This window comes from Camelus ferus, chromosome 8, assembly GCF_009834535.1.
Source record: "Camelus ferus isolate YT-003-E chromosome 8, BCGSAC_Cfer_1.0, whole genome shotgun sequence".
Taxonomy (NCBI): domain Eukaryota; kingdom Metazoa; phylum Chordata; class Mammalia; order Artiodactyla; family Camelidae; genus Camelus; species Camelus ferus.
This window is the reverse complement of record NC_045703.1, coordinates 30,338,224-30,354,097: the sequence shown is the minus strand read 5'-3', so window position 1 is coordinate 30,354,097 and position 15,874 is coordinate 30,338,224. Positions and strand designations below refer to the sequence as shown.

The 15,874-nt window shown below is 36.4% G+C and overlaps 1 protein-coding gene across 1 annotated transcript in view; it reads right to left on the bottom strand.

Annotated features, from left to right (window-relative positions):
• FIG4 (FIG4 phosphoinositide 5-phosphatase) overlaps positions 1-15,874 on the bottom strand; it is a 124,845-nt gene that overhangs the window by 82,965 nt on the left and 26,006 nt on the right. The window contains exons 4-8 of the mRNA XM_006187412.3: positions 12,126-12,282; positions 9,329-9,379; positions 6,134-6,282; positions 3,046-3,174; positions 656-756 (exon numbers count right to left, since the gene is read on the bottom strand). Coding sequence (XP_006187474.1) covers positions 656-756; positions 3,046-3,174; positions 6,134-6,282; positions 9,329-9,379; positions 12,126-12,282 — 587 coding nt within the window. The remainder of the gene's footprint in view (positions 1-655; positions 757-3,045; positions 3,175-6,133; positions 6,283-9,328; positions 9,380-12,125; positions 12,283-15,874) is intronic.

The window sequence follows — 15,874 nt, the reverse complement described above, 5'->3', positions numbered from 1 at the left end:
TGATATAATTTTAAGAACAAATGTTGCTATTTTAAGGCAGAATCAAAACCCAGTATCTCACTCAATCTGTCTACTCAATCACACATCTGCCTAAGACTCAAGTCACCTATTGCAAACAGAGATGGAACACTCAGAGGAGATCACATGACTGACAGGACAGATGAATTTTTGTTGTTGTTACTTCCCAGGGGTGAGCAGAGTAAGGAGTCTGCCTTGAGCCAAGCTAACGCAGAGGGAAGAGGGTAAGGGGTTTCTCATGCCTTGCTCTACTCAGTCTTACCAAGAATGCATTTCCGACAACCAGTGCTCCTCTCTCCATTTATTCCTTGGGGGGAGGTGCTTTGCTATTTCAGTCTCTACAATAAGTATGCACTATATTTTTTCATATATTGCAGAAATGGCTCATCTTCCAAACCATCAGACATTTCATAACTCCCCAAGGCAATTGCATAACTCTAAGATAGCGGATTTTTCAGAACATCTGTACATTAGTCATATTTCTCACAAGTTTCAGATACTCTAGAGAATTCATTATTCTCTTGATAATGTCCCAAACTAAGAAATTCCACTTTCTAAAATTCCACTTTGCTTCATCTGTCAGCAAAGCTGATGCAAAAGTTAAGATGCCAGCAACGCTGTTGTTTTTCCATCTTACCTCACAGTTTGCACCTCTCTTGAGAAAACGGGTCCCAGCAAACTTACTGGATCTTCTAGCTATTAAAGTGACATACACTGGTCGTCCATAAATCAACAGCTCTTGGAAATCAAGTTAAAGCTGTTTCACATTCATGACTGTCACACCAAGAGAATCATTATACCTTAAATATATATTTATACACATCTTGTCCAGTGGGTTGAAGAACACCAAAAAGCTCCACCAAGAATGGAACAGCATCATGTCTACCTGTTCTTCTGAATTATGCAGGCATTAAGGCAAAAATGGACCTCCCTAAGGAGTGGTTTCCATAAATTTCAGAGGAAATGGTAACCAGGCGTAGGGTTATTGGCCAAGGGAAGACCTGGTCCCTCCTTGTAGCCAACTAAAGGATGTAAACGGGTACAATGAATCCTTCCTTAGTCTTCAGGGATCATATACCTGTCAAAGAAAGCATGTCACTTAACCAGGTGTTTAAACTATGAAGCAACAGATAACTGAGGGAATGGAGTTAGTATAATACCCTGAAGCAATCCATATTTGTCACCTAACTGCAAAAAATGAACACTGGAACCTGTTTAACCAACATACAGTTTATTATGTAACCTTATCTATCTCTCTGAGCCTCAATTTCATCTTCTGTAAAATGGCATAAGTACTAAAAAAGTAACCAATTTTACTAGGTGGTTGTGAAGACTAGGATAGGTCATGTGTGCAAAACTAGTGCCTGGCCTGCGGTGAATGTTCAATAAATAGCAATTACTTTTATCATTGTATAGACTTCCAGAATTCACTAAGTGCTTGATAACTAGGAAACTGGATTCATCATTTCAACTAATGAGCTTCAAAATTATAATCTGTGGCGCTATTCACTATTAAAAAAAAAGAAGACATTTATTGTGCTTAATATATGCTAAGTTCTGAGTTAATGCTTGATAAACACAAAACAGTCTAAATACAAAACAGTTTAAAACCACCTTTTAGAAACTACCTTTAGACACTGTAGCACTTTCTTTTTAGTGTCCTTGGTGGTGAAAACCTTGTGTTTTCCAGGTAGATTCTACTTTTGGAAACAGAAAAAGTAATTCAGGGCCGAATCTCATTATTCAGAGAATGATCAAGCAGATATTATCACTCATTGGTGGAAAATGATTATAAAGTAATGAGCCATTTCAAGTAATCTCAACATAAATCTCACTCATCTTCATTCCAAAACTCTTCTGTGTCTTCATCTAGCCTCTCCTCTCCCTCACTTGCCACAAAGAAGGCAGCACGGGCTGTCCTCGAGGCTGCCCTCTCCAGCTGCACCCCTTGATTCCACGTCTCCCAAATGTTCTGGTGCAAGAAAGCATAATACTGGTTAATCACAGTCACCCACTTCATGGTCTCACAACAACCACTCCTTTCAAGTTTTCACTCTAGGTCTTAAAAATCCTAAGACCCAAGGAAGCGTGTCAACTAGAAAGCATGCCATGTGCACAAATGCCCTACATGATCTCAAAAAGGGACAGAAAAAAACCTAAATAGCACTTCTAGAAAGCATGCACTGCCTTCCTAAGCCTCCTAACATGACAGCACATTCTTGAAAGGTTTTAACACAGTTAGAAATTAAAGAACAAAAATATAAAATTGAACTCATCAGCTTAACCCAAGGCTTCAGCCTACTTCTACTTACTCTATTATGCCCCTTCCCAATCCAGACCTTCACTACAGTATGCCTGGACCACTACTGTCTTTCCCTAATTCATGTCCCTTGTTCTAGCCTCATTTTATTGAATCCAGCTTGAAAAAGCTACCAACTTAAGTTTCCTAAGTACTACTTTGTAGGTTACCCTCTTGAAAAAAAAACTTTCACAAGTCCTAACAGCAAACTGAAAGTCCTTAGTCTGACCATCAAAGCAGGACGGTCACTGGCAGTCTGACTTCCCCTAACCAAACTCCTTCCCAAACCATACCTTCCAGAGGTTATATATACAAACCGAAAGTACAGTCCCATCAACTTTTCCACCTCTACACCCTTGTGCTTCCCCAACCCATGATCTTGCTGCCAAGGCCTGCCTTCTGACTATTGCCAGACGAAGTATGACTTTTCCCATGAGCCTGCCCCATCCTCCCCACCTGCCAGTGATTCTGCTCCTTCTCTCAGGTAAGAATGAGACTTACTACCTATATTACTCCCTATGCACACAGCATTTTCTTCCTCGGTACTTATCTGTCTATATACAACAGATCTGCATTCCTCTGTATTTCAGCTACATGGAATCATGGGTAAATTTTCCTGTTGGGTGCATGGATAATTATAATCTTATAATTCATACATAGCTTTCTACAAATTGGCACAGCATGTTTAATAATATGTATCTTAATTTTTTTTTAAAAAAAAAGGATACTTGACTGTCCACAGAACCCATGAATAATATACAACAGCCAGTCACGATGCACAGTATTTTTGATTATATCCAGAAGTTCACCGTTCCACACATACTTCATGTAAGGCTCACTACAGATCCCAAATACACCTGAAAAATAAACGGTGGTATAAGAAAGATAAGGAAATTGGTTGACATTCATTTTTAAGTTCTTACTCTTTTTGTTTTTAACTTCACAGTAAGATGCCTGATTAACAGCATGGTCATTTTCAGTGGATGAAATTCATCCTGTCGCCCAGAACACTGTGCTGATTCTGTACAAAGTTAAAGAATAAACACATTTTCTGACTTGTGGGAGTTTTCCTAAGAGAAGGGGAAACAACAAGGAAATTAAGGACACACATACAAAGATATGAATAAGGCTCAGAGACAGTGACTGGGAGCATCTCTCTGAGGTCAGAGTCCTAATCCTGGTTCTGCCTCATCAGCCGGGTGACGAGTGTGACCAAGAGTGTTTGTTACTGTCTCAGTGCCCGAGTTTCCTCAACTGTACCTGCACCATGTGGCTGCTGTCAAGATGAAAGAAGCGGGTAATGCACATAAAGTGCTCAGAACAAGCCTGGTGCCTCATGATACTTCCATAGCAGGAGTTTTATTACATCAAGCCTTCTATATGAAGAAGTTAATTTCATCAAACATGACTTCAGCAAATCCAAATAAAATTATTAAATATCAATGAGTTTTACAAAACTCATAGTAAGTACGCAATAAGAAGTAAGTGTACTTCTAAGATAATGGTTTAAAAGACTGTAACAGTTCTGGATAGAAGGCAATCAATATTATTTTTCTTCTCAAAACACATATGTTAGTAGTGTTTATATATTCCAACAAATACACTTTGGTTTTAGTCTTAAAAACTAAACTTTCTCTGCCCTTTCACTGCCATTACACAGAGCATGAATAATACAGAAATGGATTGGAGTCCTGTCTTTGCCACGTATCAGCTCTGTGACCTTTGGCAAGTTACTCAGTATCTCTGAACCTCAACTTTCTAAATTGTAAAGTGATTGTACTACTCACCTGAGAAATATTGATCAGATTAAATAAAATAATACATGCAAAGTGACAAATACACTGCCTGACACAGCAGAGACTTTAAAAAATATGTATCATTTTCCTTTTTTACCTACCCCCGTACCTTCTACCCTCACTCTCTTTCCTGCAGTTTCTCCTGTGTAGTAGGGGAATAAGGCAGCCCTCCCCTCCAAAAAAGATGTCTAGGTCCTAATCCCCAGAACCTGGGAATATGTTATGGCACATGACAAGGAGGAATTAAAGTTGCAAAAGTAAGGTTGCTGAACAGATGACCTTGAGATGGGGAGACTATTCTGGATTGCCCAAGTGGTCCCAACATAATCAGAGGGTCATCATGAGGGAAAGAGGAGTGTGAGTGTCAGCGTGGTGTAATGTGGGAAAATGCCTCGGCCGGGCCGCTGCTAGCTTTGAAGATGGGGAGGGCGAGAAAATGGACTTTTCCCTAGGGTCTTAAGAAACTCAACCCTGCCGACACTCTAATTTTAGTTCTCTGAGACCTATTTTGGACTTCTGACTTCTGTAAGATAATAAATTTGTATAGTGTTAAGCCACTGAGTTTGTGGTAATTTGCTACAGCAGCTATGAGAACCTAACACACAGTTATTCGTATTTATCAAATAGAATTGCTCTACAGATAGTAAAAAAAAAATTTAGTGGCTTTCAGAGGCTTAATTCAGATCCCAGCACAGATATTCAAATTCAAATGTGAGATGACACATAGTGCAAATTTCATAATACTTTTAGCTTTTCTGTTAGTAAGTGTGATATTTAGAAGAAATGATGAGACGCATATTCAGCCACACATTATCTTGCCCTCCCTCCACCTGTCTCTAGTAGCACAGGTTACAATTCAAATGTGTGAACCATGGCAAATGTCTGTGATCCAGATGTTTGGGGTAGGGAAGGTGCACTGGGTTTGGCTTTAGCTCACATAATAGTCAATCTAATAGACTAACAAGAGTCAAAGGCAATAACAGAGGGCATTCAGTTAGTAACAGTTTCAGTCTTCTTAAAGTAGACCAGAGCCTTTGGCAAAATGCTAACAGAGCACAGCCTCTTCTCGAGTGTCCCTCAAAGACAAACCTTCTGGAACTTACATTCCACCTCTGCACCCACATCTCCATCACTATGATATAAGCTGCACTGGGGAAGATGCCCAAGGACACTACTGATTTTTCATGTAGCCAGAGTAAGTTCAATTCAGCTAAACTGCCCTAACTTTAAGCTTGAAACAATTCCTTCACAACATTCACTCTAACAATGTCTCTGGCTTTAGAGCTCTAGGCCAACCCCCAAATCGAGGGATAGAAGTTACCAATCCTGTTGTGTGACTGGCTAGTCCCAGATCTCTCGGGGCACCGCAGACTAGTCTCATAGAGGTCCTGCAGTAATCCCATAGTGGTCCTGACAGAAGCAGGGCCTGTGAGGGACCAGCAGGTCAAGCTGGGACCAAAGTCAGAACAGCCTCTGACTTGCCACAAGGGTTCCTCTGGACAGTGGCCCTGTGATCTTAATCTCTAGGCCTCAAATTCCTACTCACTCTTTATTTCTTTAAAAGTAGCATTATATCTTTTGAGCAGAGCTTTTATGAGGATTAGTGATATTATATGCAAATATCTAGGACACAACAGGCAACTCATGGTAACTTTTGTCTAAAACTCAGCCTAGATGGAATTGGTCTCTATGGAGGAAAATAAGGTGGTGGTGTGTATTCTCCAATGTTTAAAAACAAAATTCTCCATTCACAGAGCTGAATGTATTCCATAAAAAGTACATGAAATTTGGTAGAAAATGTCAGCATACAATTTTTTGGCTGGCCCACTATGAAATCAACTATCTGGTGATGATCTCTATAAAAATGAATTGGTCGAGTTCATGTATCTGAAACAACCTCATGTAATGACAAAGAGCAAAGAAGGATGGAGAAACATGCGGGAAATGTGAATAAATTTAATGAGATGCTGTTTCATGGATGCCACATTAACGTATTTTAGATGTGCTAAAAACTACCTACCGCTTCCACCCTGTGTAATTAATCCTTCATCTTCAAAGATGTCAAAGCTCTCCTGGCGGCTCTGGGTTGTTTCTGACTTTAACATCTCCAGGGGCATTCGCAAGACAGTGAGGTTATATTGAAGTGAGTGGGACAAATCATAGCTGTAACTGAGAACAGAACAGAAACTTAGTAAGAATTAGAAAAGCAAAATATATTTCATAGTCCTGGCTCCCAGAAGGAAATAAAATCTATGAACTAAAATACTTAGCACCTGTTACTTCTCTTGGAAGCAGTGTTGTTTAAACAAGCACTGTAAAACACAGTAAACCATGAGTATAATTGGAAATTTAAAAGTCACTGCATGATTTAGGCATTTGCATAACTAGAAATACACAATACAATATGACTAACCTACAGTCATTGATTTGCTTTTTTTTTTTTTTTTGCTTCACACTGAAATTAATCTAAGTTCATGGTCCTGTACAAAGGGGTCACACTCTCACATGTATCTGAATGGAGGACAGTAAATGTTACAACATCTACTGCAACATCCGTTCATGGTCTGTACTCTAGTTTACCTATGAATGGAAATAATTCTATTAATTATTAATGGTGGTACCATAACTAACTTAGTAATAAAATACAAATAAGCAAGTAACACAAGTGATTGCAGTGAAACATGTTTGAGGAGAATAACAGCCATCCAAAATTATGTCTGTGCGAATTTGACCTTTAGGCCAAAAGAAATCCTTTACAATTTTGATTCCACAAAATTAATAATTTTTGGAAGTATCTCTAGCTATATTTTTAGCACATAATTTCAGAAGGTATCTAGAATTAGTTAGGTTTATACACATTTTAAAGTATTTTAAACATGTTTTAAGGTGGGTACAATTTAGTCTGGTGATTTACATATATTATTTTAATTATCATTTCTTCCTTAATTTATTAATATGTTGATTGAAATTGATTTCATCAATGAAATTCAATTTTACCATATTTGCTTGATAGAGCCATTATTTTTACTAGCATCTAACCTCAACAGGGATTAAAAACTGTATTAAGAAGTTGGTTTTTCAATCCCATTTATAAGAGCATAAAAAATACTTAGGAATAATTTAACCAAGGAAGTAAAAGATCTGTACACTAAAAATTGTAAGACACTGATGGAATAAATTGAATAAGACAAGTAAATGGAAAGAGACCCAGTGATCATGGAACAGAAGAATTAATATTGTTTACAAGTCCAAAACAAGTGGTATTCACCAATGTTTAAATACCATACCATACCAAAGCCATCTACAGATTCAATGAAATCCCCATCAAAATTCTAGTGACATTTTTCACAGAAATAGAAAAAACAATTCTAAAATTCATTTGGAACCACAAAAGACCCCTAGCAGCCAAAGAAATCTTAACAAAGAACATAGCTGGAGGCATTACATTTCCTATCAAACTTTATTACAAAGCTGTAACATTTAAAACAATATTTTACTGGCATAAACAAAGACACCTAGACCAATGAAACAGAATTGAGAGCCCAGAAATAAGCCACTCATATACAGTCAACTAAAGTTGACAAGGAAGCCAAAAAGACAAATGGGGAAAGAATAGTCTCTTCAATAAATTGTGCTGGGAAAACTGGATAACAACCTGCAGAAGAATGAAATTGGACCCCTGTATGCCACTCACAAAAATAAACTCAAAATGGATTAAAGACTTAAACATAAAACTCAAAACTAAAACTACTCCAAAAAAAAACAAACAAACAAACAAAAAAAAAACCAGGAGAAAAGCTCCTTAATGTTAGTCTTACAAAGATTTTTTGGCTAAGACACCAAAAGTGCAAGCAACCAAAGCAAAAATAAACAGAAAATACATCAAACTAAAAAGCTTCTGCACAGAAAAACAAACAGCAAAATAAAAAGGCAATTTACGGAATGTGAGAAAATATCTTATCTAACAGGGGTCAATATTTATTATATGCAAGGAACTCTTACAACTCAAAAAAAAGGGGAACAATCTGATTTTAAAATCGGCAAATTACTTGACTAGACACTTTTCCAAAATCCTGTGAATGGCCCAAAAGTGCATGAAAAGATGCTCAACATCACATCAGGGAAATGCAAATTGCTCTATATCTACCTGGCCTACATACTGGTCATGTCAGTGATGGTATAATACTCTATTATGTTGCTCTGCTATAATTTATTTGCTTGTTGTTCAATTATCAATATTTTGGTTGTCCCCATGTTGGTTGGTTGGTTTTGTTTGGGCCATCATAAATAAAGAAGCTATTAATATCTCTTTACAAATAGGGATTAATATTTTCTCTCATTTATTTTCTTCAGATATACTTTCATATATACTTAATGTCACATTCCTCTCTGGGAAAACTATTAATTTATAATGCAAATAGTAGTACATTGGTATTGCAGTAGCTCTTCCTATTCTGAATTCATTTTTACCTAATTTTGCTAGATTATTAACTGAAAATTAAACTGTATAATTGTTACAACTCTGTATAAAGACTGAATGAAGATTTCATTTTTATAATTCAAAATTATGAAATAAGAATATTTAAAATCCTAACTAAAATAAAGATGATTTTTATAGTGAAAATCATTATCATTTATCCATTCAAAAAGAATCTGAAAAGTACATATATGTATATGTATAACTGAATCACTTTGCTATACAACTGAAACTAACATTAAAAATCAACTACACTCAGTTTAAATTAAAAAAATAAATTTAAAAATGTATCCATTCAAAACTTCAAATATCAGATTTTTTATTGAGTTATAGTCGGTTTACAATGTTGTATCAATTTCTGGTGGTATAGCAGTTTTTCAGTCGCACATGAATATACATATATTCATTTTCATATTCTTTTTCACTGTGAGCTACTACAAGATCTTGGCTATCTTTCCCTGTGCTATACAGTATAAACTTGTTTATCTATTCTATATATACCTGTCAGTATCTATAAATCTCAAACTCCCAGTCTGTCCCTACCCACCCTCTTTCCCTCTATCAGATTTTTAAAAGGAGAAAATATCTGTATTTTTATTATTTTAGATGATAAGATTTGGCTATTTAAAAAAAGAATAATCAAAGTAGTATTGTGTCCTCTGATTCTGTTTTTAACCCTCTGGAAAGTAATATAAACATTTAAGAGACTCATGGGAACAAAACTAAGCTCAAACTTACCTAAAGTAAAAATTGCTAGATAGGTCCACATTTTGAAATATTCGTAGATACCTAAAAAAAATGATGACTATAGTTAACAACATGATGACTACAGTTACCACTGCTGTATGATAAACATGGAAGTTGTTAACAGAGTAGATCGTAGGAGTTCTCATCACAAGGGAAAAAATGTTTTTTTCTTTTTGGTGTATCTATCTGAGATGCTAGATGCTAATTAAACCTATTGCAGTAATCATTTCACAATACATATAAGTCAAGCCATTATGCTCAACAACTTAAATTTATACAGTGATGTATGTCAATCATATCTCATAAAACTAGGGATTAAAAACAAAAAATCAAAGCATATTGCATTCATACAATAATATTATTTTTCACAGGTTAACATAATATGTATACACACACACACATATTAATACTTGTAAATACACTCACTGAAACTAGAGAATTCAATCCATAACTGAAGAAGGAATTTCATCTGGAGCAATTTCTATGTATCTTGATCATCGCTTCTGAGACCCTTAACTTTACAAGTTTGATCATTTCCTTACCACTGATTATTACAGAGGGAAAGTCTTGCCCTAACAATATGGGGCACCTAGACTTTGGGCAAGATAGAAGTAAACACTGTTCTTATTTTCATAATGTGCTTTATAAATGCTTTAAGGTTGGAGAGAGGAGGAACAAAAACAAGCAAAAATGTTTGTGAGTCACCATTTTAAGTTGGAAAGGTTTTTAAACTGGAAAAAAAAAAAAGGTACAGAATAAAATACCCATCTACCTACCACATAGGATGAACAAATGTTAACATTTTTTCATATTCATTTCAACTTTTTAAAGACATTGATCACAAATGTGTACTGGATTTGTCAAATATATTTTCTATAAATATTAATATAATCATAATTTTTCCCAACAATATTTCCATGTGGTGAATTGCTCCAGCAAATTTTCTAATGTTAATACAGCCATGCATTACAGGGATAACCTCCACTTGACATTATGAAATGCATAGTATTTTATTTCCTAAAATTACCAAATATTTTCACTTAAATGCATTATTGGGTTACACAGTTTTATAAATATGTTAAAAGTTTACTTACCCAGTAATAGTCATCAATCTACTTATAATAAGCTTTTAATATAGTTGTATCTTATTCTGGATAATGTCCACTTACCACACAACATTAATCATAAGATAAATTACGCTTTAAAGATAGTCAAATCACTATATAGAACAAAATAATTTGTTTTACTATTCTTGGCTAAAGAATCATAAAGATAGGGCTTATAAATAACATAAACCTCTTCACCTTTTCTCCATCCCTTGGATTCATATGCATTGGTATATCTGACTCACTTTTAATCAATATACTATGCCTGCCTGTAAGCTACAAGAGATACAATATTTTCAAGTTAGCGTAAAACAAATGTTCCCTTTATCTGATAAATTCTATTTATCATTATCTGAAACAAATTATTTTTTTTAACCACCTTACTTTCAAATATCATCAAAGACAATGTCACAACTGTCCAGAAAACCACTATCTAAGAGGGTCTTAAGCCAGAGAGCCATACCACCTTTAAGTTTTGGTTCATGTAGCTAGAAGAACACTATAAATGGACATATTGTATTTAAAATCTAAACTGTTATCTTCCCTGAAAATTTATAAACATGCCTAACTTTGTTCCATTTTAACCTTTATAATATTAAACCAATTCTAGTCTTTCTCTTTCAATTTATTGATTAATTAAATAGCCTTTCCCCACAGTTCCAAAGCTCTGATGATATCCCATAAAAACTTTTTAAAGTTTCAAATCTATAGACGAATTGGTGGAAAAAAAGCAGTATAATGAACAGCAGTATGTCCATTACCAGTATTCACTGTTAAATCTTTCTTCTTAAATTTACACACATATGTTTCCTCTCTTTAGGTACACAAGTACGTTTTATTTCTCTAAACTATCTACATTAAGTAGCAGACATAATGACACTTCAGTCATATTTTAGTATTTATCTATTATGAACAAGGACAATCTCTGAAATAACCACAATACCACACCTCAAATTTAATACTCATCCAATATCACCCAGTATACAGTCCATATGCAAACTGTCCCAATAAAGTCGTTTGTAGCTCTCTCTAGTGTGTGTGCGTGTACACGTGAATGCACACACGTTTTCATCCAGGATCCAACAGAAATTCAAGTGTTGCGTTTTGTCATGTCTGTGCTGAAATATAGAATAACTCTCTGGCCCTTCCTATGTGTGATGACACTGACATTTTTGAAGAATCCTGGCCAGTTGTCTTACAGAATGTCCCACAATACAGATTGGTCTGGTTATTTCCTCATGTTTAGATTCAACTTAAACATTTTGAGCAAGAAAATGACACAAGTAACATGTGTCCTTCATAGTGCTTCAAATCAAGAGGCAAATAATGTCAGGTTTGTCTCATTATTGGCAATGCTAAGTTTGACCATTTGGTTAAGCACATTTGTCATTTTTTTCCTCTTTGTAAATAATAAAGATACTGATGGAGTATGGTATGTTGAGTCTGAGTATCTGTTCTTCAGCAATAACCTCTCCCCTAACAGCTTTAGCAGCCACTGCTGATCTCACCCGAATCAACTGTCATAATGAAGGTTTCTCAACAGCCCTTGAACAAAAGCTGTAGCATCCCAAACCAGTACTTTACATTTTTAACATAACATTTACAATATTTTTTACTATATTTTGTTTTCTAATTGGTCTACCACATTAAAAAAAAAATTAGCAGTTACCACCAATACGTACCTAGCTTCATCAGGATGAGTAACCCGCACAGAATCGTTGGGTATATAGATCATGTTTGTATCTTCAATCTTATATATTGCGTGACCTCCAATATCTGCCATCTTCCTCCTTTTAGTTATTAACACGATATAATAGCCTTCTAGAAACCTGACAAAACCTACACAATGAAAAAAGGGGAGATACATACAATGTCCCTAAACTTAGCAATGCTTTTAGATACATGTTTAGAAGGTAAAAGACTTTTGACACATTTCCAACTTGATTACTTCTCTGTGATTTATAGCCATACACATTTTCAGTGGTCTTAGAATTATTCTCCAAAAATATCTAGACTGACATTTATCTCATTTAAAAATATTACTCCAAACAATTTTGTTTCATTCACTCCTTTACATTTAGTCTCATTCCAAATAGGACTGAGATACTTGAAGCAAAAATATATACAAGATTAAGGGGCATTGTTCAATGGATGAGAGAGTGTCAGTTCTGCAAAATGAAAAAGTTCTGGAGATCTTTGGCACAACAAGGTACACATAGTTAACACTACTGTATTGTACACTTTAAAATGGCTAAGATTGTAATTTTATGTTATGCTTTTTATATAGATAGAGGTAAAAAGTATGTCAAACAAAAACATAAATTCTCAGAAACTTATAGTACTAAGCTAACATGCACTGTCAATTTTGATGGAGGACAAAGATGAAGCATCTCCCTAGATCTGTTTGATCATGGACCCTTCTCCCCATTTTTAAAAAGAAATTAGCCAATAGATAAATGTTCTCAGGAACAAAAAATGTTGCTCAAAAAGAAGAACTTCATAGACTCTTCATTACTAGTGGTAAAACTCAATTTGAGCCAGCTCTTTAAAAAAGGAATTCATATTAAGGAAACTGAGGTGTTCCATGACACCAATGGGCACCAGTATGATTGAGCTTCAGAAAGAAACCTAGTCAAGATGCCTCTCTGACCATGTGCTACCAGCTTTTCCTTCACAGACCAGGCACCTCACTGGGTCACGTGGTGAGAAACACAGATGATGATAGAGCTAGGCTTTACATTCAAAAGCTTCACTGGGAAGAAACAACTTTATCAAGTTCAATTCCAGATTTCCCAGGGAAGGACTAAGATTGGCCCAGTTCGGATTGGGTACCCAATCCTGGACCAACCAACTGTTGCCAAAGACTAGAGTCACTGTGCATTAAAAGTCAAGTATACAATAACTAGGTGACTTAGGTTGGGGGGGGTGGTGCCAGTTCCCAGGAAAATGGTGAGGCTGAGCAAACAGAACAGCATATCCAGCAAACAGCACATCCTTCCTTCAATCTTCCACCAATATCAATTCTGCTAGTTAAGCTTTGTATGAATACTAGAGTGCTATAAAGTTACATTTTATGTCAAATCATTGGGATGCACGTGTTCTAAACCAGTGATTAAAGAAAGACCAATGTGTGTCTTTATGTTCAGTAGCTCTGAGTTCTCAGCAACATACTAGTTACCGCACAGTCTTGGCGAAACATTTTCTGGCTCCCAAAACTTTTGCTTTGAGAGTTAAAACTAACTCTCTTGGTGGTTGCGGGGAGAGGGAGGGGGACACTTCTGAAATGGTTACATGAGGGGCTCAGCAGACCCTATCCCCAGTGAAGTAACCATAACTGGTGAAAATTATAAAAACAAAACATTAAAACATTGAAAGTTTCTGGAAATTCTAATGGCATACAGCAAACAGAGAAACATTTATTCAAGAAAATCTACTAGATCTTGGAAAGAGCATCAAGTCTGTGGCATTTGAACCATAAATTGCTTCCTTTCTACACCTCTCTCAATTCAATGCAACAGAGTATCTACTCTGGGCAGGAGTCACCAAAAAGACAGTACTCCCTTCTCCGTCCCCAGCTCTCAGTCCAGGGCCACGGCTTCTGCTCAGGAGGTGCAGGCCACCAGCATTTCTCATCCCTTCCAGCCTGTGTTGCAGAAGCTCTATTCCAGGAAAGCACATCTGAAATCAGGGGCTCTTTTCTTCTACCCAACTCCAACTTGCAGAGTGGAGGCTCTACCCCAGCACGACTGGTCAAGAAGACAGGATCCCTCTCCCCAGCTCACTCACCGGGTGAGTCAGACACAGTCATGTACAGCTGACTTCCTATCACAAACAATGGAGACCAGAAGGCTGTGGGATTATATATTCAAGGCACTGAAAGAAAAACCAACTCAAGACTCTTACAAATGACAGAACCATTTATCAAAACTAACTTTCTTGTGTGTAAATGTAGGTATGCGCTCTCTCGCTCTCGCTCTCTCTCTCAGAGTGTTATAAAGTCTGAGCTAGGATCTTGGCGCTATACATTTTTACTGTAGAATTGGCAAATACCAATTGTCTGTGTCTGATTATTCTCAGCTGACAAAAAAAGGAAATTAGAAATTTAATATATTAACATAAATGAACCAAAATATATGAGAAAGATACCTCAAGGATTTTAGGAACCAGGCTACTGCTATTAAAACAATGAAAAATACTTATATTTTAGAGATCCACAAAGCACTTCAAAAAAAAAAAAAGTTCATTTATGCTCCTCCCCACCTCTCCTTGGAGACTAGCCAAAAGTTCCCTGACTAAAACTCAGGATGTAAGGTAGGAAGGAAAAAAAGCTGATGTCAATCTCATTAAAAGCTAGTTAGGGAGTAGTTATCCTTTTAGAAGGCTAAAGTCGACAAAAGTACAAAAGTAAAGGTCTTGGAAACAGCGTAACACCCAAAAAGAGAATCTCTTTGGGTTTAAGTAATAAGTATTTCCAAGATGAAAGCGTTTCCCCTTTATTCCTGTTTTATACATTAAAACTCTCTAATAATTTCTCTTAACCTGCATTCCAAATAAATTTTAATTTTATGTTTTTAGCTCTAGATTATAAAAGGACATGCAGGATAAAATAAATAATTTTAATAAAGTAAATATACTGCACAAAAGAGACTTTTCTACCAGCACAAGCGCTTTCAGCATGTTATAAATGAGATTATTTTCTTTTTCCCTTTCAGCACCAATTGGAACCATCACTCCTTTTTAAAAGGTTCCTATCAAATACAGGCAACAGTTAAAAGGCTTCAGTTTGGTACAGACCTCGGTCAAGAGTCAGCCTATTTTTAACACACTGAAAACCAGAACAAGTTTTTTGTCTTTATTCTATGTACTTCTGATCTCAGACCAATTTCTCTGAGAGCTTCCCAGAAGCCTAGATGACAGGGGATTTCTCTCTCTCCAAGCAGAGAAGGCTGTATCATTTGAGATGGTCACCAAAAAAAGTAGGTGAAAAAGGACAGCCTGAGACATGGGGTGGTATGGAGTTCTGGTGGCGGGAGAGGACCCCACCAGCCCACCAACAGGGAAGGAGGCAGAAGCCTGCTGAGGGGCACCACGTCAGCTAATCACTGTCTTAAAAGCCTTCAGGGAAAACAGTGCTCTGACAGAGAAGTATCAAACACTTCCAAAAGAGCCCCAAGTGACCCTCTGACACCAAAGCTATTGCTCCCTTACTAGGCTGAGACTCACACTTTATTGTTGTTTTCCTTATTATCTTGGATCTGCAATCTATTTTTAAGGGTGTGACTTTATATAACAACTGAGTCCATCTCAGTCTGCTGCAATGACGTTTCCTCTACCACTCCCCTTCAGTGCACTGGCAGCTTACAAGAGTATCCTCTGACAGGTGACGTAGGCAGAAAGAGGACAGAGACCTGAGGCTATGTATCAAAAGGGG